Source organism: Panthera uncia (genome assembly GCF_023721935.1).
Source record: "Panthera uncia isolate 11264 chromosome A3 unlocalized genomic scaffold, Puncia_PCG_1.0 HiC_scaffold_12, whole genome shotgun sequence".
NCBI classification, from domain to species: Eukaryota; Metazoa; Chordata; class Mammalia; order Carnivora; family Felidae; genus Panthera; species Panthera uncia.
Window position 1 is genome coordinate 20259687 of NW_026057579.1, and position 24710 is coordinate 20284396.

Consider the following 24710-nt stretch of genomic DNA (forward strand, 5'->3'; position numbering starts at 1 on the left):
AGGTTAACAGAATTGATTTGGTGGCACTAGAATCTTCTGAGGAGTGGTCCTAATTTGCAGTAGGGATAGTGCAAGGGATGTTTGTTGTTTGTGTTTTCGTTTTTTAAAAAATCCTTGATTTTTTTTTCTTTTCTTTTATGTATTTATTTATTTTTTATTTTGTTTTATTTTTTATTTTTTTAAATTTACATCCAAATTAGTTAGCATATAGTGCAACAATGATTTCAGGAGTAGATTCCTTAGTGCCCCTTACCTATTTAGCCCATCCCCCCCCCCACAACCCCTCCCATAACCCTCCGTTTGTTCTCCATATTTATGAGTCTCTTCTGTTTTGTCCCCCTCCCTGTTTTTATATTATTTTTGTTTCCCTTCCCTTATGTTCATCTGTTTTGTCTCTTAAAGTCCTCATATGAGTGAAGTCCTATGGTTTTTGTCTTTCTCTGACTAATTTCACTTAGTGTAATACCCTCCAGTTCCATCCACATAGTTGCAAATGGCAAGATTTCATTCTTTTTGATTGCCAAGTAATAGTCCGTTGTATGTATGTGTGTGTGTGTATATATATATATATATATATATATATATATATATATATTACATCTTCTTTATCCATTCACCATCGATGGACATTTGGGCTCTTTCCATACTGTGGCTATTGTGGATAGTGCTGCTATAAACATGGGGGTGCATGTGTCCCTTCAAAACAGCACACCTGTATCCCGTGGATAAATGCCTAGTAGTGCAATTGCTGGGTCGTAGGGTAGTTCTATTTTCAGTTTTTTGAGGAACCTCCATCCTGTTTTCCAGAGTGGCAGCACCAGCTTGCATTCTCACGTTTATGTATTTATTTTAATTTTTTTTTAACGTTTATTTATTTTTGAGACAGAGAGAGACAGAGCATGAACGGGGGAGGGTCAGAGAGAGAGGGAGACACAGAATCTGAAACAGGCTCCAGGCTCCCAGCTGTCAGCACAGAGCCCGACTCAGGGCCTGAACTCACGGACCGTGAGATCATGACCTGAGCCAAAGTCGGACGCTTAACCGACTGAGGCACCCAGGCACCCCTTATGTATTTATTTTAATGAGGCTCTAGGTCCAATGCAAAGCTTGAACTCACAACCCTGAGATCAAGAGTCGCGGGCTCTGCTGACTGAGGCAGCCAAGCGCCCCAGAACATTTGTTTCTAACAGCGGGCCGCAGCGTCGGCTTGGAAGCCCTATGTCACCTCAGGGAGCGGGGGTGGTGGCCAGGGTGGCTTGGGCAGTGAAACCAGCCTGGCACACCTACCGGGATTCTTCTCCCGCTTCTGAAGCTGGAGCGCACAAACCCCTTGACCTCAGGGAGTCAGGCCCACGAATCCCTTGACACTGAGAGCAAAACCGTGAGTGTCTCTGCTGGTACGGATGCTTACGTGAACACAGTTTTCTGGACAAAGGGGACATCACTCACCAGAATTTCCAGAGGGGTTAGTGATCTAAGAGAGACAAGACCACTGGTCTAATCCTCTCCTCCTGTTTCTTCATCTTCCAGGTGGAAAGCAGTGACACGCCGAAGGACTCCGCAGTGACCTCCAAGTCCCCGTCCATGGCCCAGGACTCAGGCCCCTCAGAGCTGTTACCCAATGGGGACTTGGAGAAGCGGAGTGATCCCCAGCCTGAGGAGGGGAGCCCCGCTGGAGGGCAGAAGGGTGGAGCCCCAGCAGAGGGAGAGGGTGCGGCTGAGACCCCTCCCGAAGCCTCCAGAGCTGTGGAGAATGGCTGCTGCACCCCCAAGGATGGCCGAGGAGCCCCCGCAGAAGAGAGTGAGTCTTGGGCACAAGGGGCAGCCTCTCTGGGCTCCGCAGGATTCCCCCGAGGGTTAGAGACTTGGGACCAGCAGGTCCGGTCCGGGGAGGCATGGGAGCTGAAGGTCGGTGGGCTTGCCAAGGCTGTGCCCTGGAAGCGGCTGGCTGCATGCAGCCTGCATACGTATTTTATTTGGCCCATGTAGTGTTTTAAACGTCTAAAAAAAATTAGTTGCCAGTATTTAAAAATCAAGAAATTTCACATAAAAATCTGGAGTTTTGGCTTCTCGTGAAGAAAAAAAAAAAAAGCCAGATCTGGAAGCAGTGGGTTTGCAGAATGCTAACAGTTGCGGGACTGGGGTGATGGCTGTCCCCCCACCCCACCCCCTACCCCTTCGTAGGCTGGGTGTGCACCTCAGTTTCCTTCAGCCCTCACCTGGCGCGCAGCTCTCAGGGATGGTTGTGTCTGTAGCCTCTGGGCTCTTCAGGGCAGTGGATGCCCTTGTAGGTGTTAAAAGCCCAGTTAGTCTTCCCCAGCACAGATGTCCTGAACCCACCACAGTTCAGCTGACCCCGCTAAAATGTGGTTGTGACTGAGCGGGGCGGGGGAGGGGTGGATGGGGTGGCCAGGGCACTGCCCGGCCCAGGCCCCTTTCTCCCTGGACTTTTTGGCCTCTCCCTGGAGTCCTGGAAAGTTGCCTACTTTTCTCTTTCAGGTTAAGCCAGTGATTTCAGGGCCAAGCGAGCTGTAAACATGTTGGTAATGAGGACAACTAGCATTTGTACAGGGTTCACAGTTTACAGAGCGCTTTCTCATATATTATCACATTTGATCCTCCCAGGGCCCTGCCAGGTTGGTTTGCATATGTGCATTTTAAATTCAAAACGTCTTCTTTCCAAGTGTGTATGATGGAATGAGTAAATTGATTAATTGGCATCGCTTATTTTGCATGGATCCAAACCCAATATTCATGCAAGATTGAGCGCATTTCCAGAAAAGAGAGTTCCAAATTTATTAAAAAATATCTTTCATTCATTTATTATTCAACTAATACTTTGATGTTCCCATTATGTGCAAAGCGCTTTCTGGGGCACTCTGTATTCGTTGTTTTAGTCCTCCAAACAGTCTTCCGGAGGTATTATTATCCCCATTTTAAAGCAGGAAAAACTTGCCACTTAGTGAGAGGAAGTGACTTGCTCAGGGACCCTGAGCCTGTAAGTGGTAGATCCAGGATTCATTCTGTCTTGGTCTCTGGCTTCAAAGTCGGTGTGCCCTTCCACTGTCCCCTTTTATTCTGCAATGGGGCTCGGGGTGGGCTGGCCCAGAACTGTCCAGGGCTCCTGCCCTCACCCAAGTGCCTCATGGGATATGTCCCGACACTTGGCAGGATTGTTCAAGGGGCCTGAGTGGGGGGGAACTGAGGAGGAAAGGGAGAAGACACCATCCCTCCCGTTAAAGAGACCAGGTGTTCCAGAGCAGAACCTGGGAGCCCATCAGCCCTGCCCACCAAATGTGCCACTTCCCGTGGGTACATCTTGGCTGACTCCCAGATTCCTGGGATCTCACCACGACTGGCACCAAGCTGCTGTGCAAGGTCAGGGCAGGTCCTTCCTGCCCAGTGGGGTGGAGCCAGAGCTCTAAAGCTGCTCTTAACCCTTAAGGGTTTGCTTTCAGTTTGGGATTTCCCTGTCTCCATTTCTGTTTGTTCTCAGGAGTTCCTTCTTGAGTCGGTCAATAGGCGTTTGTTAAACACCTATTTGGTGTGTGTGTGTGTGTGTGTCAGGATCTGGGGAAACCATCATGAACAAAAACCTGGTTCTTACCTTCAAGGACCTCACAGTCAGCTGGAGAGACAGACATGAAAGAGAAATTCACACTTAAAAGCTTGTGATTAGGGGCGCCTGGCTGGCTCAGTCAGTAGAGCATGCTGGAGTTCAAGCCCCACGTTGGGCATGGAGCCTACTTAAAATAAAAGTTTTTTTAAAGTTTAAAAAAGAGAAAAGCTTGTGATTATACAGGGAGATATGTTCTCTAAGAGAAAATAAGCATGGTTCTGTAAGGAACGGTGACCAAGGAACCTCAGCCGGTCTGGCCTGTTACACAGAAGCTGAAGGATGAGTGGGGGCTCACCACGTGAGGGGTGGTGCAGGATGAGGGAAAAAAGGTACACAGGCTCCCAGGTAGGAGGGAGCAGGGCACCCAGAGACCTGATAGAAACCAGCAGGGCTGCAGTGGAGAGAGCAAGGGAGAAGGATGTGAGATGAGAGCAGAGCAGACAGGGCCGGGGCAGGTCTTTGAGGACACCTTCGGGGCTGGGGAGGGGGAGGGGGGCGGTGACACGGTCTGCTTTGTGTTTTGAAAAAAAAATCACTTTGTGCTCTGGATCCTGGAATGGAACAGAGGGGTTGGGAAGCAGGGTTAGGACGCTGCTGCAGGCGTTGAGGGCGGGGGAAGGTGGCTGTGACGAGTGAGGTGGCAGCAGAGATGGAGAGAAACAGACAAGCCCCAGAACACCAGGGGAAAGGGGAGAGAGGGTGTCGAGGTGACTCCTGGGTTTGGGATCTTCACACATCAGGCGGACCTTCCTCAGAGTCTTAGTGCTGAGTGTGGCAAGCAAACACTCCGGGCCTCCCCGACCGCCCAGCTACGGCCTCAGAGCGCTCCTGTGTGCTGCAGCTATCCAGGAGGGGGAGATACTGGCCGCGCTCAGAGCTGGTAGGACCCCTGAAGGCCACTGTGCATTGCCCGGATGCTGAGCCCCGTGAGGTGCTACCTGGAGGCATGGGCAGCGGTCTGCCAGGCCAGCAGTCAGCCACACAGAACACGTACTCAGCTGCTTAGTTCCAAGGAGGAAGGAGACTAAGGCCCCAGGGGAGGAAGTGAGTTAGCCATGGTCTCCTTTCTATTTCCCTCATTCCAGATCTCTTGGGGGGGGAGGGGCATCCATCCCCTCTGGAACCCCTTCCGTTAGCTCTTATACAGGAAAGACAGAAGACTTTAGGGCAGCGTTCTTGTGCACATAGGTGCCCCAGATCCTGATAGTACAGCCAGGAGAAAGAAGGAAGAACAGGGGAGATGATGAGTAATCAGGACAAGAGCCACCTGGATAGGCAGGTGGTGGCCTTGGGACCGCTCCTGCATTCCTAGCATTAATGCCGCCATGATTATAATAGAAACGACGGTAATATGGCTTTCTTTTACTGAGTATTGACTATGCGTTGAGTGTCCTATATCCTCATTACTCAAAGTGGCCCGTGGACCAGCTCTGTCACCGCGGAAGTTAGAAATGCAGAATCCTAGGCCCCACCCTAGACCTGTGGGATCAAAATCTACATTTCAAAGAGATCCTGATTTCGATGCATATTCAAGTTTAAGAAGCCCTGCTTTTTATGTATTCTCTTGTTTCATCTTTGTGATCACGTGAGGAAGACTCTTATTGTCCCCATTTTTCAGCTGGGGAGACTGAGAGTTCGGAAAGGTTAAGTTACTTACCCGAGACTGTACAACTAGTACAGGACCAGATCAGGGTCAGCACAAAGCCCCTCTCTGAACACTCACTATTGGGCTAGTGACTGCCCTCTGAGGCAAGCCTGGCCTTAGCCTTGTCATTGAGATTTGGGTTCCTTTTCAAGGGAATTTGGGGTGGCCCCCAGCTGGGTATAGGCTTAGACCGACAGGTAAGTGTTGGAAACATCCCGGCCTCTCCTGCCCCCAGGACCTAAGATACTCTAGGGTCATGTCTGAGTCTGCCAGGGCCACCCCGGGAGGCATGTAGCCACCTGGCCCGCCTGTGACCCTGGGTCTGGGCCAGGAGCAGATGGACCGCAGAGGGAGTGTTGAGAGAGCAGCTGACCCTCCTTGACTCAGGACAAGAGTGGCATTCTGAGACAGCCCAGTTTGTTGTTTTGCTGGGCCAGGCTGGAAAGTGTGTGTGTGATATCACTCAGTGGGCATGTGCAGAATCTGTCAGGGAGAAAATTCCAGAAAGAAGCCAGTTGGAAACTGCATGAGGAAAAGCAATTCTGTTTGGGGGAGCATGGGGGCCAGGGAATGGGGAAGGGGAGAACCTGAAGGTGGTACAGCATAAAGTGAGCTGGCTTGGGGTTCAGGAGCCCCGATATCTGATTTCGGCCCTGGCAGTAAGTCACTCCACACCCACCCAGCCACCCACCCCCCAGCCTCAGTTTCCTCATTGGCAAAATCTAGGGACTAGACAGGTTCTCCAGCATCTCTACAGTCCCCTTCAGCCCTGATTTTCTTTCATTCTAATAAATGTATGATTCCCCATAATGAGATGCCATGGAGGGCCCCCCCATAGGAAAAGCTTGAAAGGTCCAAGGGACCCTGGGTCGTAGCCTGGTCCGAGGGCAGGCTCCCCCTTCTGGCAGCCCAAAGCCTTGCTGGGAGAACGTGCAGGTCTGAGAGGTGGGGGACCCCCGGGGGCGGGAGGGGCACCCTGCTCCAGGGAGAAAAGTCCGGGAGCTGGCCGTGCTGAGCGGAAGCTCAGAGGAAGAGACAGAAAGCCCCGGGTGAGACACACTTAAAAAGCCTGTCGTGTAAAGTGTTAGCTAGCACCCCCGTTCCCACTGCGCACACCCACGACAGACACTCCTGCTTCCTCCCACGCCCCCTCCCCCACCCAGGCAGCCAGCTCAGCACCGTCCCTGTCGCATGCCGGCACGTGGTGCGGTGCCCGCAGCCAGGGCCCTTGTGGGCGCTGCCCCTGCCTCCCCTCCCCTGGGCTCTGGGGGCGCTGTAACCCCGGACTGCCCCTGCCCCAGGAGCACACACAAAGAGCCCCAGGTCTTCTCTAGCGAGAGAGAGGGAAAGAAACTTCCTCTCCGGGGGCCGAAGAGGCCTTCAATGCTGTGTCTGGTTTCCGCTTCAGAGCCAGGAGATGAAGTAGGGGCTGTTTTTTCCGTTTTGGGCTCCCCCACCCCAACTACCGTGAACCAGCCTTAGTGACCTTCCTGCTTTGGGCCCAAGCTCAGTACTCTTGGCTTCAGAGAACCGAGTCCAGGGGCCCAGGTGAGAAGGGGCTCACTTGCCCACCCCCACCTGCAGGAAGCTCTGGAAGGCATAATTAACCCAACCCCGCCGCCAGACTGCCAGGTGTGTGCGGGGCCTGGGAAGGGCATCTGGGTGAGGACCCCGAGAGGACCGGGATAGGAGCACAGGATATTCTGGAGGAGTGTGGCTGTCCTCCTGCTTGAGGCCCAGAGAGGGACAGGGAGAGGGTGAGACTCCCCTATAGACAGAACTTCTGGGGCTTCTGCTAGGGGGGTGGGGGGCTTCCAGGAAATGGCATCTGGGCCCAGTGAAGGAGCCACAGGGTAGAGGAGCAGGGAAATGCCTTGGGGACAGAGATCCAAATGAACGTTCATTGAACACCTACTATATGCCAAGCCCTGCCCCAGGCACTCAATGTTGCCAATCACCTAAAGATATTAGAACAGTTCTCTATCTTAATGCAGTGAGGAAACAGGCTAGGAGAGGTTACAGAGGTCACACAGAAACAGCCGGAATCCAAGTCTACTAGAATAGAGGCTTAGCTCAGGGACCTGAGAAGGGGGGTGGGAGGAGAATGGAGTACAGAGGCAGATATCGATAACAGAACCACAATATTGAGAATTGCAGAAGGACCTTAGAAATCATCTCCAGCATCATTATTTTCCAGATGAGGAAACCGAGTCTCAGAGACAAAGTTGCTTCACCAGAGTCTTGCTCCAGTGGCTCTGTACCCACTGCCCCCCAGGGTATCTTTGCCTGACTCCATACAGGGAAGAGAACAGCTCCCTTCCAGGGTAGGGGAGGCTGTCTGGCCCCTCCTCTGGGGGAGAGAGCTGTTTCTAGACGACCCCTTTTGTGTGCCCGAGACAGTGTCTGTGGGCCAGAAACAGTGGCCCTGGCTTTTCTATTGTTCCTTCAGATTTGGGCCTCCAACCCCACACCAGTCCCTTCTCTGCTCTAGGCCCTGCTCTGAGTCCTTGGGGCCAACACCGTGCCTAGCACGCGGTGGGCCAGCAGGTTTGACACACGAACAACTGAACGGCTGGAGGACCCCGTCTCTGTGGCAGGGACCCCAGGCACAAGGTGGGGCCTCTGAGCCACTCCTGTAACTCTGCGACAGTCCCTTTGTTCTTCCCTCTCCACAGGCAAAGAACAGAAGGAGACCAACATCGAATCCATGAAAATGGAGGCAAGTGTTTTCCTCAACCCCCAGGGGCTCTGTGGATCCTGGTTCTAGGAGAAGAAAGCCACCTCTCTGACCAACTGTGGCCAGTGTGTGAGGGGAATCCTGAGGTGGCCCTGCCCCCTTCTCTACCTGTCCCCCATGTTAGGAAGAAAGGAAATGGGTGCGGAGGTTAGCAGTCCCCCAACGAGGCAGCCAGCTGGTCCCGCTCTGAGACCAAGCACCTCCCCTCGTGGTTCACGTCCACGTGCCCCGTTACCCCACGGCTCACTCCTCCAGCCCAAACAGGGGCTTGCCCAGCACTTGCAGGGTCGGCATCTCTGGCCAGGAGTCAGAGCTCCTGTGTCGTGTTCGAGGTGAGTGCCTCCTCAGTTTCCCCTTAGGAGGAAGAAACCTTGCAGTGGGACTGTCGGTGCCCATCTTAATGCCAGTCTGTCTCTGTCGTCTCTCTGTCCTAGGGCTCCCGGGGCCGGCTGCGGGGTGGCTTGGGCTGGGAGTCCAGCCTCCGCCAGCGGCCCATGCCGCGGCTCACCTTCCAGGCGGGGGACCCCTACTACATCAGCAAGCGCAAGCGGGACGAGTGGCTGGCACGCTGGAAAAGGGAGGTGAGGTGCCTTCTGGCCTGGGCCCCAGCCCGTCCCCCAGCATTGGAAAACCAGAAGTTAGCTTCAGCCGCCTTCCGGAGCTGTTGTCGGCCCCTGGCTGAGCCTCAGTTTCCCCTTCAGGTTAACCTCTTGCACTTACAGGGAACCTCTCAATTAGTAGGCAGTGACTGGTTTCTTTGTCCGTTCAACAAATGTTTCTTGATCGCTTACTGTGTACCAGGTAGTGTTCTAGGCTCTGTGCCTATATAATTCTTGGCCTCGTGGAGCTGACATTCTGATGGAGGAGATAGAACAATAAAGACAGAAAAGTAAAGAAGGGGCTGAAGTAGAGGATAACAGAGGCCTGCTTTAGGTGGGGGTGGTCACGGGAGGCTTCTTGGAGGAGGTGGCATTTAAGTTGAGACCTAAAGGAAGAGGAGAGCTGGCTCTTATCGGGTCGCTCCTTGGTCTTTCAGTCTCCACTGCCTCAAAGCCTCTTGCTGCTAAATCCCTCTACTAGCTAGCTTCCACCCCTCACCCCACGACCCCCGCAGAAGGTGTCTGGTGAGGAGCGGAGTGGGGTAGTGTTCTAAGAAGAGGAAACACACAAGCAAGGCACTTTGTTTGGCAAAGTGAGAGACCAGTATGCCCAGTGTGAAACAAGCAAGGGAGGAAGTGGGACTGGACGAGGCTGGGAGGTCGGCAGGGGTCCAACCACATGGAGCTTTGCAGCTCCTGGCCAGAAGCTGGTATAGTTCTGAGGACATTGAAGGTTTCTATGCAGAGGAATGATCTGATGTGGATTAAAGGGGCAGCAGTGGACACATCGGGATGTATTTTGGAGATAGAATCAGTAGGGCTTGCTGATGGAGGGGAGAGGCGGGGGAGGGGAGGACATGGGGGGACTCCGGGACAACTCCCAGGGGTCTCACCTGAATACTAGTGATGGTTGGGCCATGTCCTCATATGGGGATGGCTAGCGGAGGGGCAGGTTTGAGACCGGCAGGAATTCTGACTTCAGTCTGAGATGTGGAGGTGCCTGGAGCCTGGGGGGCAGGGAGGTCTGGGCTCCAGATGCAAAGGTGAGAGGGCGTTAAGAGCAGAAGCTAGTGTTTAAGTCCAGGGAAGCTGATGAGCTCACCCAGGGACAGGGAGAGAGAAGAGACAAAGTCTCAGGATCGCAGCCACAAAACCCCACTATTTATGGGCCGTGTAGAGAGCAGGACTGGCAGGCTGCAGGGACTGACGAGGGGCTTGGGGGGTAGCCGAGGGGAGAAGAGCCATGACTCAGGAAGGAGAAGGCTTTCCCGAGAGTGTTTGCCTAGCCCTGTGGAAGGTGAATTCACTGAGACATGCTCATTGCATCTGACGCCCTGGAGTTGGCCAGCAACTTTTCTAAGAGCAGCTTCCGTGGCGGGTGGAAGCCAGCCCATGGAAGGCTGCAGCCGAGAGAGGAGCTAAGGAGACTGCAAGACCAGGGAGGCCCCAGTCTATGAAGCCTGATTTGTGGGGCTGCTCTCCTTCCTGTCTGATTAGTAGAGAGAAGGCGGTTGACCTCTGGCACCAGGATTGGAGCAGAAATGCCTTGAATTGCCACCATCTGGGACATGGCCTACAAAGAAAGGCCTTATCCCGTTTTACATTGTGTGAGAGCTTGCTCTAGAAGAGGTTCAGAACAGGTAGGGGTTTGGCTACTTGATTGTTTCCAGTTCCTTCGGGATCCAGGAAGGCAGAAATTTCTCTCCGGGAAGAGCCTGGAAAAGGGGCAGCCTGTCTGAGGTCTGGGAGAGGAGAGAAGCACTTGACCCTGAGCACGCAGTGTGGTCTTTGGACTGGAAATTTCAGGAACTTGGGCTGTTTTTGCCATCTGGTCAGGTGCCCACCAATCAGTTCCCAGGGGCCAGCAGAGGGGGGCTTTGCTTTTTTCTGCTCTCCCTTAGCCCTCGGGCCAGAAGCTTAGACACGATGACTTTTAGGCCTGGTAAATTTATAAACTCTGTGGTCCTCAAACTGTGCTCCCTTGAAGAAGCAGTATGGGGGCCTGCCCTCAGTTGCAATAGAAAAGCGGATCTTTTCTCAACTTGCAGGAAACATTAAGATAATAGGTGTATTTTCTCCTAATTTTAAGTGTTCCACTAAAATTTCAAGACTTTATCATGGATGTCTTGTAGCATACGCAGAAGCAGAGAGAGTGATGTGCCGAACCCCCATGTACCTATCACCCAGCTTCAACCATCATCAAAAGCTTTTCTAGTAAATCTTAAACCTTTGGCCTCTGCTTCCCCACCCCCAGCCAACAAAGGCAACCAATGAGCATTTACAGAAACACGTACAAAGTTGAATTAATTTAAAATGTTTGAGGTATGTGCCCCAAAAGTATATCCGTTGGGCTCCTGGCTGGCTCAGTTAATAGCATACCTGACTCCTGATCTTGGGGTCTTGAGTTCAAGCTCTACATGGGGCATAGAACTTAGTAAAAAAAAAAAAAAAAAAAAAAAAAAAGAAGTTAAAAAAATGTATTTCTTCTGCCAGTAGAACTGTTCCTCATTCATATTCTATAACTAAAGATGTCATAAAGCCTTCCGTGATTTCCAGTACAGGTGTTAGAACTGCTGATCTCCTCATTCTCAAACTAGGGGGCTGAGGCCGCACTTAAGCGCTGGCTACAAGCTCAGGCCCCCTTCGGGCTTCCTACTGCCCGCTGAGGCCTGGCCACAGCACCACCCCTGCCCCCCTTGGGCTCGGCCAGGGAGCTAGGAGAGAGCTAGCTGCGGGCAATAAGAATGTTGGGGAAACACAGGTAGCTCTCAAGAGTGCCAGGTTCCCCTCAGACTAAAGGGTAGTAACTGTCACCAGCAGGCCTGTCTTCCGAGTGGCTTCCCAGGGGTAAAGAAACCCTTCCACCTCTTGCGGCCTCATCCTCGTTCTCTGGCGTCCGAGCCTTTCTTCTGACACTGCCTCACTAGGCCTTCCTGACCTTGGCCCTGGGATCCTTCCCCGTTTCCTCCAATGGCATCTGCTTGACATTCTCCTCTGTCCCTTAACTATGGCATCCCCAGATCTCTGCCCGCCCCCGCCTCCTGCCAGTTTTGATCCACTTACCCCTTATGTGCTCTCCTAGATCCTACTAGGTGCCCTCCTAAAACCACAGTTCCAGCTGTTTCCCAGGCAGTGTCACTTGAAGGCCCAGCCGGCTCTTCCTAACCTCAGAAGGTGACACCTGCTCTTTAAAACTTCCCGCAGGGCACCATTTTTGAGCTACGAGAACCCTCCATGTCTCAGAACTGTATGAGATATTGAGGGTACCAGAAGCCTAGAAGATTCCTAGTTACCCCAAGATAGGACAAGGGTTTAGGGCACCTCGGGAAGAGCATCACCCAAAGAGCTTAGGGCGGTTCTGCCTGGATCATCCATGCATCAGCAAGAGGTGGCTTTTGGCTTCTAAAGAATGGACTAGAATTTAGGGAAGGGGAAAAAGGGCATTGCAGAAGGAGGGATACGGCATATGCAGAGGTTCTGAGGCACCAGGCAACATGGCCTTTTCAGGATCAGGAATGGAAGTTGGTGAAGAAACACAGGATGTAGGGCTTGAGGACTGTGTGTCTTGTTTTGGGGCTCCCACCAGACCCCAGTCTGCACCTGCTCCTTCGCTGGTCCACATGCCCCAACCTGTGGGGCCTGCTTCCTTCAAAATCCTCCTCTGTCAATCCCGTTACTGACTGAGGTTTACTCTTTCCTTTTCCATCTGAGATTACCTACCTCCCCAGGCTTTCCTCTACCTCCAATTTTTTTTTTTTTTTTAAAGAAGGCTTAGAATATCACAAAATGAAAGAAATTTAAAATAAGCGGGTGAGAAAAATGAGACATGTGCTCCTTCCCTGAGACTGAGGTGGGAATTCTGGCTGAAGGTGGGAAGCTGTCATTTTCTGTCTGTCCTATCACATAGTCACTTCCTTACTAATCCTTTCAAGGGTTAAGCTCCCCTTGAATCCTGACTGGGCCCTGCTATACAACATACAATGGCTCCCCATTGTCTCCCTCATCTGTGCTAGAAATGCCCTGGCTGTTTCTCAAGGCATCATCTCTCACTGGGACCTCACAATCACCCCACCCCGTTTCACTGCCACTCTCTAAGAGGAAGGCCCTCTAAGAAGGACCAGTCCCCCTTTAGATTTGCTGTGCCCCTTCTTTCTTCCCTTTGTCCCTGCTGTGCTTTCCTTTATATGCTCTGCAGGACTGAGTCCACAAGGCTCTCTAGGATTTCTCCAGTTCACACTGACCTCCTCCCTTCTCTGCACCCCATTGCCCTTACTGCTAATGTTTTTGGATGAAGCACTCAGTTATATTTTGTAGGGTACTTTTCACTATTTCTCGTGTGTTAATCCTGTCTTCCCCCATCATGCCCAGCCTGATATTGGATAAGAATAGGCTCAATATATACCTGCTGGTTGGCCAAGCAGTTGAGACATTGGTGAATGTGGGACACCTCAGGGAGCTCAGGCCCTTGGATTTCTGCCTTGAGGCCCCAAGCCCTTGGTTTCCATATGGTTTCTCGGAGGTGCTGACAGGTGTACCTGGAGAACAGCATGGGGCAGGAGGACCCGTGTGATTAGACTCCCACGGGTAAGGTGGTGCCCTGATTCTTCTGCACTCCATGCTCCCGCTATTTCTGCCGGGCCTCCGCTGTGCTGGAGCCGATGAGAACCTTCCCTGCCCTGGCGGAGCTGGCCCAGGCCCTGGCAGCAGGGAGGGCAGAGGTGAGGCATTCCTCCTCCCAGAGGAGGGCAAGTCCTAGCTCCTCTTTCTAATGATTAACAGAACACAGTGACCCAGGGGAGTATGGTGGGTTTAGGAAGTTCTTCGCACATGTGTCACTTCATCGGATGTCACCACTGTGAGGCAGAAGAGGTGCAGAGGGCTGCTCAAGCAGCGGGGACGGTTGTCTGGCCAGAGGGGCTGAGGACTCCCACGGTTCCAGTTTGTGTGGTTTCAGGACTCCCTTGTAGCTGCGTGATGAAGAGTAATCTCTTCACCCCGGCCTGATTCTAAATTATGTCAAGGCAAGGACACCATGTCCTGCTGATCTAGGATCTGGTCTCTTTCCTGGCTCCCATCCTGAAGGGAGGGACTCATGCACCTTTACACTTACTAGATGCTTAATACATATTCAATAGTGATGATAACAAATAATCTGTGGTTCACATAGAGACCTCCCCTCTCCCGCCTATATCAAGCAGTTCCCCATCCCCTCCCCCTGGGCCCTCCAACAGGTGGCAAAGCTTTTATGTTCCTGAAGGGAAGGGTGCCTTTGGAGGGGACTTCGAATGCCACCTGGCCACTTACGGGATGTGGGACCTTAGGCATCACTTTTAACCTCACCAGGCTGAGAGCCCTTGGTTGTAGCTGGCCTTGGATGTGCCCCGAGCTCCCGGGTGTATCTCGTATGCACGAGAGCGGCTCTTGCCCGGCTTGCTTTCCGCCTCTCCCCAACCCGAGCTGGGTAGATGCAGGCACTCTGGGCACCTCTGTCCCCAGGGGTGGCACTCAGGGGAGACTGGGGAAAGGTTTGCTGAATGAGTCAATAATTGTAATCTCAGAACTGGTGTGGGTTAATAAAATAATCCTTAACATTTAAAGCTCCTAGGGCAGGGGTAGCGTATAACAGGAGCTTGATACTTTTCTAAATGATTTTAAATGACATAAGTATTACACAAATGCATTCTTGTGAAAAACTCATCCCTCCCCCGTGATTCTAATTCCTCCAGCAGAGGTGCTTGGTGTTGTGAGTTTGGTGTATATACGACATGATTTTTTCTATCCATCTCTGTGTGTATAAATATATAATTTTACTTCACAGTTGCTTTTGTTTCTCTTCCTTTTTTACATAAATGGAACCACATTGTAGTTTTGTTTTACAGCTTGGTTTTTCACTTACAATAAGTCTCAACAATCTCGCCACGTAATCACTGTTCTATCCCAGCATATGGATTGCCACGATTTTACTCAACCGTTCTCTGAGTGGCGGGCATTTGTGTTGTTTATAGTATTTTACTACATACGCGTTGCAGCAGCGAACATCCTTGGTCATGCCTCTTTGTGCATCTGTGTTCCTCTAAGACACCTAGAAAGAGGAATGCTAGGTCAAAGGGAATGTGTGTTTTGCATTTTATCGAACCTGCCAAGTTGCCTTCCAAAAAGGGCAGTGCCATTTGTGTGCCCATAAACAGGGTATGAGAAGACTTCCACCTTTGCCAACATCAATATTTTGCTAATCTAATGGGTGGGGAAAAAAAACGGTATCTTGTTATGATTTTAATTGGCATTTCCCAGATAATAAGTGAGGCTGGACTTCTTTTCATATGGTTATTGGCCATTTGTGCTGCTGCTTCTGTTGAGCTGAGCAAATGTTGCTTCCTCTTGCTTTATAACCCTGCAGTCTCAACAGACTGTGCTTCCTGTCCGTCCTGGGAAGAAACAGCCTGTGAATGTCGAGAGGGTCATCTCCTGCTGTGCTATATTCCATTTAATAAGCAATCACTAAGCGCCTACTAAGTAGGGGGCCATTGTGCTTGGGGCTTTAGGAATAAGGAGATGAATTAGGTGTGATTCCCCTGGGCTCTAGCACTGGAGACTTGAGAAATGGCTACGCTAGTAGACCATTAAGGACTAAAATCAAATTATTAGCAAACTATGCGGATAGCAGTTTTAGGGTATTCTGACCGGCAGGCATCCCTCTCTTATCCACCATACGTAAATTCATGACAACCTGAACTTTTGCAGGATGGCCTCAAAAATAACATCTCCTTCAAGGAGGTGATGCCATTTGGGGCAAGCATGACAAGTATGTACTTTACCAAAAGGCTGAACAGGTTTTTAAGGTATTCCTGTGACAGCCTATAATCAGAGTGACTTCCAGGGCTGGCTGTGAAATTGTCATCATAGAGGCTCCCACTGTCTCCTGAGGGGATGGGCTGTTTGCACACTGGAGTGTTCACTTTATCAGGGGGCACAGAGAATAGCTCTTAGAACAACCCTCACTTTTTAGTGATGAGGAAACAAATGGCGGCGGGTGGGGGGGTGGGCGTGGTGGTGGTGGTTGTGGGCGGGGTCTAGCGGCTGGCCGAGGCCGCGGAACTAGGCAAGAGGGGTTGGACTGTACTGAGCAACTACTTTGTACCAGGCACTGTGCCAGGAGCATTCACTTTCACCATAGAACTAAGATATGGTATGTTCCAGTGGCCCAGCTTAGGTCACGAATCCAAACCTAAATTTATGCACTTACGGGAACCACAGGTCAAACTTAACATACACCAATCACAATCGTCCAGCTCAGCTTTCGTTGGCTCACCTTACCCTAGAAAATAGGACCTGCTAGCCTTATAAGGAAATTCCGCACTTCCTAGCCAATCATGCCTTGTTTCCGTGTTACCTCTTCTAAGAGTCTATCAAAGTCGCTTCCTGCCAGAATCCCTTGGGAAGAGTACTCCATTGCTTGTTAGGCACTGTACTCTCCGATCCTTGGATTCTTCTCCCTGGAATAAAGGACATCAAACGCATTACTGAATTGTATTGTTTTTGTCATTTGACAGATATATTATCTGCAGTTACTATAAGAACTATCTTTATCCCTATCTTACTCCTAGGAAACTAAGATTCCCCTAGATAAGGAGGTGAGAACCACACGGATATGCTTGTAGAGTGTTCCCAGGGGCAAAACCCATCCCATACTGCTTCTGTTTTGCGCCCAAATGACTCACCTAGAACAGAATCTTCCTGGTTTGCTGATGGCTTCTCCTTCAAGTATGGGGTTAAAAGAGAGGGATAGTGGGGGCGCCTTAGTGGCTCAGTTGGTTAAAAGTCTGACTTCTGCTCAGGCCATGATCTCAAAGTTTGTGAGTTCCAGCCCTGCGTTGGGCTCTGTGCTGGCAGGGCGGAGCCTGCTTGAGATACTCTCTCTCTCCCTCTCTCTCTGCCCCTCCCCCACTTGTTCTGTCTCTCTCTCCCTCTCTCAAAACAATAAGCTTTAAAAAAAAGAAAAAAGGAAAAGAATCATACCACATTTTAAAAAAAGAGATAGGATAGAGCTGGCCCAGCCCTACCCCCCACCCCCTGCCCCAGCTGCCGCCTCCACTCCCCACCTCCTGGGCTGCCTGAGCCAGGTTTGGGTCCTTTAGGCCCTCGGGACTGCCCCCGCCCCGCCCCCGCTCCACTCACTTGGTCCTGAGCCCCTCCTTGAATCGCTGTTTTCTCATGAAGGTACCTTTGACATTGTGAGATTGGATTAAAACAGTGTTGGAACGAGATTCACGAGGCTTGGGATTCAGGAGGCTTGGTTTCCGGGCTCAGCCTCTGCCCCTGATCTATTTGAGAAGATCTTTCTCCTCTCTGCACTTCAGTTTCCTCATTTGTAACGTGACAGAAATAGACTCAGCTGACCCCAGAGATTCTAAAATTTTACAATTTGTGGGGACGAGGGCTCGAGTCATGACCTGTAGCACCTTTGTCTCCTGTACTACCTTGTACATGAATTCGAAATTAAATATCTGAGCGCATTCTCAGACCTTACATACATGCCTCTTCTAGAAACACATATATAAAGTATCCTGACAAGGATTCTTAATAAAGACTTTCGTAATATTTACGTGTTTGGTGCTGGAACCTAGTTTTCCTTTCCTCTTCACTACTCTTGACTTGGTGCTCATCTTCAGACACTAGGCCCAGGCTAGGGAGAGGCTTGAGTTCATACAAAAAAGGCCATGTTGCAAAGTACACCCCTCCACCCCCGCCAGGTGACACATCTTCCTAGGGCATTTCCTTAGCTTGGGAATTCACATTCCAGCTTCTGGCTTTGGTGGCCCTCTACCTAGATCTGCCCAGTATTGCTAGTTTTCTTTTTATTAATCACTGATTCATTCATTCATTCATTCATTCATTCATTCAAAGAACCGTCGAACCTTATCTGAGCTTTAAGATAACACCACATGTGTCTGCGGATCTACTGCATTCCGACATTTTCTAGACACTACGGAAACAAATTGGAAGGAAAGTCAGAATCCTGGCCTGGGATGCCTCCTTCCCCTGGGAGACGTAGGCAGGTAGGTGAGTACCTTGTGCAACCCGGTACGGCCATTTTAGGACTAGGAGCAAACAGGCCATGGGAGCACTAACTAGCCTGAGGACCTCGGGGAAGGCTTGCCAAAGAAGGGACAGCACGCAGCCCTCCCCCTGGAACCAGCCGTCTGCCTGACAGGGATGGCGGGGGAAGGGCGTTGAGTGGGATCTTAAGGTAGGTGCCGAGAAATCCTCCGGGAGTTTGGGGTCTGGAGCACCTCCAGATGGCTTGCATATTTAGTCCCAACTTTGAGAAGCATTCTTATAGCACCTTCTATGGGGCAGACAAAGGAGAAGATATAACAGTGACGTTCTCTCTGCTTTGCTTTAAAGACCAGACCATTTGTCCTGGAGACCCCAGGGATGTTGAAGCATGGGGTGGCCGGCTGGACTGTGTGACCCTATTAAGGAGCCAATAACTCTAGATGAAAGAGTTAATGGACTTGAATTCAGTTCTTACCAAACACACACAGCACTGTGCTGGTGCTGGAGGAGACGCATGGGCACAGCTCCCGTCCCAGGGACATGTGGCTAGTGGAGAAGGCTGGAGCGTTCACTGTGAACCTCGGTGTCGGGTAGAGTGTGGGGCTTGTTCTGTGCTCCCGGTACCAAGAGTCTGGTGAGCACAGTGGAGGGCAAGGGCACTTTTCCAGGGAATTTCCAGGAAGCTTCCTGGTGGAGGCCTCCTTTGGGAATTCTAGTAGGGATAAATGAGGAAAGAACCACCGAGGGGGCAAAGAGAAGGAGCCGTGAAGCTTCTGGGTTGTTCAGGGAACAGCGAGAGATCTGGTAACTAGGGTGTGAGAGTCGGGGAGGAAGCGTTAGGAGAGAGAAGACTACAAAGGAAGATGGTCAGATCCGCAAAGGCCTTCCTGTCACGGTCAGGAACTGCTTCATTGTGCAGCAGAGAGCAGGAGTGTGAGAGAGGTGGCTGTGGCTTTTAGGAAGGTAACCCTGGCAGCATGGCAAGGGAGTCCAGAGCAGAGAAGTCGAGAAGCAGGACAAGTTAGGAGGGCATTCGGCTGGGCTTTGACTGAGGGTCCAGGTAACAAGAGGCGGACACGAGAGACTTGATAGAATTGTCTCCAGTCGGAGGACAGGGAGAAACTGGCCTCGTATTTAGGGGCTGGGGGTGGTGGTCATTATCTGAGCTAGAGAATCTTGGAGGAAGAGCGGGTTTGGGACTGGAAGGTGGTCTGGGCTTTTGATTTTCTTAAGGATGTATTGTGATGAGCAGGAGCTTTTAATTTTAATCAAGTCCAATTTATCCTTTTCTTCCCCCCATTTTATTGGTTAGCATGTGTGTGTATCTCTAAGAATTCTCTGCCCACCCCAAGGTCATGAAAATATGTTCCCTTAGGAGAGGGTGAGTTCGGTGTTGGACAAGCTGGTTTTGAGAAGCCGGCAGGGTGGCTGTGCGCTGGGAGAGGTGTAGCAGGCAGCTCTGAAGGTGGGTCCGGAACCAGACTCTGGAATCACTGCTGTGGAGGGCACGTGCACAGAGCTGGAAGGGAAGAGCCGGAAGCAGGGAGAGCAGCCTGTTGGAGACCAGGATAAGGAGGGGCAGGGACTTGGAGCTTCTGGGAACAGCTGGTGCCCAGGACTACTACGAGGGCTTCGGAATCCGAAGGAGTTCTGGAGCCCATTAAAGAACCAAGAAAGCCCCCTCTTTCACCAGGCTGTGGAGCCCTTTCTAATCTCTGTGAAGCATCGGCCATCCTGGTCCTCCACCTCTCAGTTTATACTCTCCCATGACAAACATGTCGTGTGTGTGTGTGTGTGTGTGTGTGTGTGTGTGCGTGTGTGTGATTTTACCAGTTTTCAGATCTGCCATTTTTTAATTACAACTCCTTATAGATGCCTTATGACTCTTCCCCTATTCCTCCTTAGTCTGTAAATGGTGAGCAGTATACATATTTAATTTTTCATTTCCAACTCGGAGGAATTAAACACCAATAGGGATGAAAGAGCTTAGTCTCCTGTATATTTGAATCTAGATGCTGTTTCAAGGGCAACTCTATGGGGCAAACAAAAACCAAAAACTGAGTTGGGCTTGCTTTATACATAACAAAGATGCCGTCGGCATTCAGTGTGTCTTAGAGGGCGGGTTGCTGTGATACTACGTCAGAATCATGTGGGCTGTGCATTCAAAAAAGGCGTGTTCCCAGGCCCCATTCAGAACCCAAGGAGGCACAATCTCTAGGGCGGTTCCTGAGAAAGCTGGTTTTCTAGCCAGGTCCCCAGATGATTCTGTGGCTTATGAAAGCTTGAGAACCACCAAGCTTTGGATGATTCCAAGTAAAGCAAATCTGGCACAAAAGAGATCCCCCAAAAGGTGCATTTGTCATTTCACCTACCGCCCTATCAACCACATGGGGTGGGGGGCGCTCTGTGCACATTAGGATCACCTGGGAGTCTTGTTTTGTTTTAACCACCACCTCCTGGGCCCCTCCTCTGGATTCATTACATTTGGAATTTAGCGATGGGCCCTGGCCCACATTGCTGCTAACGCTCTCCCAGGTGATTCTAATGTACAGCTGTTGCGTGAGACTCTCTGATCTTGGAATACTGAACTAGGAAAGAAGTTCGGGCTCTAAGGCAGGCAGAGCTAGGGAACCGTTTCCAAACATGGGTGGGGCGGGGGGGAGAAGACCGGAAAGGACTTGGTACAGGAATTCAAATTTTCCCTTTGGGATGGAGATGGTAGGCGTTCCTGCTGTTTCCAGCTGTAGTTTACTGCAATGCCTGTCTGCCGGGCTCCTCCTGGGTCTTCTCTTTGGACTCTGAAACTTGAGAGGGTCTGCATGCCTGAATCTGAATGGTGGTCCCTGAGCCCCTCCCTTTGACCCCCAGAGCCTGGAGAAGGGGTGGGGGAGGGGAGGGGAGGGGAGGGGAGGGGAGAGCAGCGCAGCCCTGGCTGTTAGGGTTTACCAGGTTCCTTTTGACCCATCTGTCCCAGGTATAAAATTAACACTTCTCTCTAGGGTCGGGTTTCTAAAGCAAAGTGAACATCGACAAGTCCTCAAGCAAACCTGTCATAGGGTTCTTTCCACCTCTCAAAATGTTGCACCCTCATGACTTCCTTTTTTTTTTTTTAAGTTTATTTTGAGAGAGAGGGTGTGCGTGAGAGCACGAGCAGGGAAGGGGCAGTGAGAGAAAGAGAAAATCCCAGGCAGGCTGTACAGTGTCAGCACAGTGCCAGATGTGGGGCTTGAACTCATGAACCATGAGATCATGACCTGAGCCGAAACCAAGAGCGGACACTTAACCGACTGAGCCACCCAGGCGCCCCCCTCCTGACTTCCTTCGATCTTACCTGTACTAGTCAGCAGATATTTGTGGTCCTGTCAGACTGATTAGGAAATCAGGGTCCAAAGAGGCTAGGCACTTATTAAAGGTCTTGGCATCAGCTATGATCCCCTGCTCAGTCTGAGACCTCACATCCCACTCTTTGATGTTGCCGTGGTAAGGTATGGGGACCAGCAGCACTGCCACCTGCACCCCTGCTCCCTGCCCGGACCCGCACTCCACTCACTCACAGGTGGAGCCCTGCACACCCAACAGCTCCGGGCTAGGGGCCGGGGAACTGATTCGCAGCGGGGAGCTGGCTTTGTGGGGGAAGCCTTCCCCTTATGGAGCAGACCTGGAGCGGTAGGGAAGGAGAAGGCAGATGGGTGCAGTGAGGAAGGAGGTAGCAGCTGAAGCTCCAGAAGCCTCAGGGCTGCTCTGTCGAGTTGGGGCTCCCAGGCACACAGCATTAGGGGGGGTGTAGCAGTGACTGCAGAGATTGAGGGGGCTGGGGAGGAGGGGTGGCTGCCTGGGAATGTGGCAGGAAGAGATGAGGTGAGGGGTCGGCCAGGAGGTGCCTCCCAGGCTCAGAAGAATGCATCTGAGTGCATGGATGGCACGCAGGGGGGGGTGGGGGGGGAGCTGGGACTCCTTCTCCCTCATAGATAGGCAGGCGCCATGCCTGTGCCTCACACCCCTGCCCCTCTATCTGCCGGGGAGTCGATACAACTGCAGACACCCCTAAAGATCTGGCCGCTCCTGTCTGAGAAAGCTGGGAGGCTGTGCCCACTCCTGGCATACCCTCTGTCATCCTCCCGTTGCTGCCTTTACTGATTTCCGTCTCCTCTGACTTCCCTCAGCACATGGAGACAGCATCCCTACCACATAATTTACCAGCTAATTGCATGCTGTCTTGCATGAGGGCTGTGGTTCCATGTGCGGTGGGTCTTGGGCACACAATTAGGCTGAGTAACAGAAGGGCGGAGGCCCGTCTCCCCCACCTCCGCAGTGTCCTCCCCCGGCCCAGCTACTGCAGGTGCTCAGAACTCCCGTGCTCCCGGATTCCGGTGTCTGGGTGTGTTCCAGGCGGGCTCCGAGGTCGGCTCCGGAGTACAGCCCGGCCTCCCTGTGTGTTCTTGGACCGGCGAGGGGGATGGGGCGCCCCTGCCCCTCCGGCATTTGCCTGAATACTGCTGCACCTCTCCTGGGCCCAAGTTTGGGAGGATGGCACAGAGCCCAACCAGGCCAGCGCACTGCAGGTTGCCATGGCGACCCTTTTGGTCTCCTTCCGAAGGAGGATAGTTTCTTTCGGCGCAGATCATCTGCCTGGGCCGCCACCCTTCTGTACACTCTGGGAACCAGACGGCCCAACCCCACTACCTCTGCCTTGTGCCACAGGGGATAGCTTGTCGAGAGAGGCTCGGTCCTAAATCACAATCCAGTATCGGACAATTGCATGTTCTGGCTTAAAGGGGAGGAGAGAAAGGCCCAGGACACACGGCCTCCCTGAGGCCTCTCCTCCGACGCTTGCACTGAGGGAGCTTCCCTCCGAATCTCCTTCCACCTACCCCTCCTGCTCCAGACCGCTTCCTCTCCCGGTACTGGCTCTGACCCTTTGGGTGGGCTCAGTTCCTGCAGGTTTCGGTTTCCTCGTTTGTAACAAGGACAGCCAGGGCCTTTAGTGGTTTCCACACCTGGCGAGAATCAGAATTACCTAGGGAGGTTTTAGCAGATTCCTGGGCCCTGCCCCAACTTGCTGATCTCCACAAGAGGGCCCAAGAATCTGTATTTTTAAAAACCTTGGGTGATCCTAATACAATTAAACCCAACCGATTTGGGGATTCTCCTAGCAAGATGATCTGTGGGGCTCTTGTGGGAAGAAAAGGAAGGCCTGCGCTGTGCTGAGGACTGACTGGCCTTTCTGGGTTCCCAGGAGCTTCTGAAGAGCCCCTTGCAGGTTACTCTTGTCAGGAAGCGGGTGTTTCCTGGTCATGCTGGCTAAGCCAAGACCAGGCCCCCACCTTTCCCCCACAGGAGAAGCCCGGGGAGAGAGAATGACAGGAAAGGGGGGGGGGTGTTGCCATAACAACCAGCTCTAGGCAGAGGCCTCCCTTCCAGGGGCTGGTACTTCACCCCAGTAATGGTGGTTTCCATGGAGATGGGTTACTGAGGGACAGGGGGAGCATTTGCCCCATTTAGAGCATTAGTCAGGAGCTGCCAGGAGGCTGAACATCTCTAGGTGGGAGCCTTGGACCCCTGTCAACTTCAAGCCCCCCCCCCCCCCCCCCCCCCCCCCAACTTCGGCCTCTGCTCACCAGGTGCTGGTCTGACACTCTCCCTGCTTAGTTGCTCTCTCTGTGACTGGTCTCCCTAGCAACAAGTCCTGCTAACTCCTTGCTGTTGGCTCCGTGGCTATTTTTAGCTTCACTGCCAGCAGCCCAGTCCTGGTCATTTGCTTGCAACCTCCATATGGATTGCAGGGGAACAGGCAAACAAAGATTCCCGGCCTCTGGTTGGGGGGGGGGGGGCGGGGGCAGACCTGGACCTCTTAGCACCTATTAGAATTTTGCTATGGACAGAATCTGTCCCTAACTGGGAACTTTGGCAGTGGATTCTGGATGAGGCTCCTGAGACAATGTTGAATTCAGTTCAGCAAACACTATCTAAATCCTCTTCAATGTGCAAGAAGCTCGAGTCCACACTGCTTCCATATGAAGCTGAATAACGTCCAGTCTCTGCCCTCTAGGAATTTTTAATTTGTGGAGGAGAAAGATGAGTGAGTGAACGATCGCCTTAGTATGGGCAAATATTGGCAGGTGCTAAGAGGATTACAAGGTGCTATGGGAGCACCTCGGAGTGGGGGCAGGGCAGTTTTTCAGTAGGGAAAGGTAAGGGGGAGGGGCCAGAGTACCACTGTCCAACAGAACTTTATGCAATGATAAAAAATGTTCTAAGATCTGTGCTGTCCAATATAATAGCCCCAGCCACAGGTGGCTCTTGGACACTTGGAATGTGACCAATGCAACTGAGGAAAATAACTTTTATTTTTATTTAATTTTTAATTTATTAAAAACATTGTTTTTGTTTATTTTTGAGAGAGAGAGAGACAGAGACAGAGACAGAGACAGAGGGCGAGCAGGGGAGGGGCAGAGAGAGGCGGAGACACAGAATCCAAAGCAGGTTCCAGGCTCTGAGCTGTCAGCATAGAGCCCGACACACGGCTCGAACCCATGAACTGTGAGATCATGAGCTGAAGTCGGATGCTCAACCGCCTGAGCCACCGAGGTGCCCCTAATTTTAATTAATTTAAATAGCACATGCAGTGAGTGGCTACCCTATTGGACAGTTCAGGTCTAGAGAAACTTTGATGGTGGAGATAACTGATGAACTGGAAGGATAGATAGGATTTGGGCTGGTGGGAGTTGAAGGGGAGGAGCAAGGAACAGCATGAGCAAAGGCACAGAGGCAGGAAAGGGCATATTTTGGGAATAGGAAGTGGGTGGGCTGAGTGGGCTGCGTGACATAAGCGCTATACGGCTTGTGGGGGCCTTGAATGCCATGCAGAGGGTTGACTGTAATCAGCAGGTAGTCAGAGTCTAGTGCGTAGCACTGAGGCTTTTGAGCTACAGGTAGGAGAAGGGCAGGATCGGAACAGACATCCATTTTGATCTCACGGCCTTTTGTGCGGACCAGGTCTCCTTGGGATGGCTGCGAGTGCTTTTGTGGCAGAGTATACACAGTGCTTCCTCA

The 24710-nt window shown here is 51.8% G+C and overlaps 1 protein-coding gene and 1 long non-coding RNA gene across 3 annotated transcripts in view; one reads left to right on the forward strand and one right to left on the reverse strand.

Moving 5' to 3' along the window:
* The window catches only part of DNMT3A (DNA methyltransferase 3 alpha), a 99343-nt gene that overhangs the window by 53081 nt on the left and 21552 nt on the right, over positions 1–24710 (forward strand). Inside the window, exons 4-6 of the mRNA XM_049652453.1 lie at positions 1531–1801; positions 7940–7983; positions 8436–8582. Of these exons, the coding sequence (XP_049508410.1) occupies positions 1531–1801; positions 7940–7983; positions 8436–8582 (462 nt within the window). The remainder of the gene's footprint in view (positions 1–1530; positions 1802–7939; positions 7984–8435; positions 8583–24710) is intronic.
* On the reverse strand, positions 14437–22071 carry LOC125937622 (uncharacterized). Of its 2 annotated transcripts, none has more exons than XR_007462444.1 (3): positions 21855–22071; positions 15991–16093; positions 14437–14682 (listed from the first exon to the last, which is right to left on the reverse strand). It is a non-coding gene; the product is annotated as an uncharacterized LOC125937622 (long non-coding RNA). The 2 variants fall into 2 exon arrangements; XR_007462443.1 differs by lacking the exon at positions 21855–22071 and adding an exon at positions 16776–16925.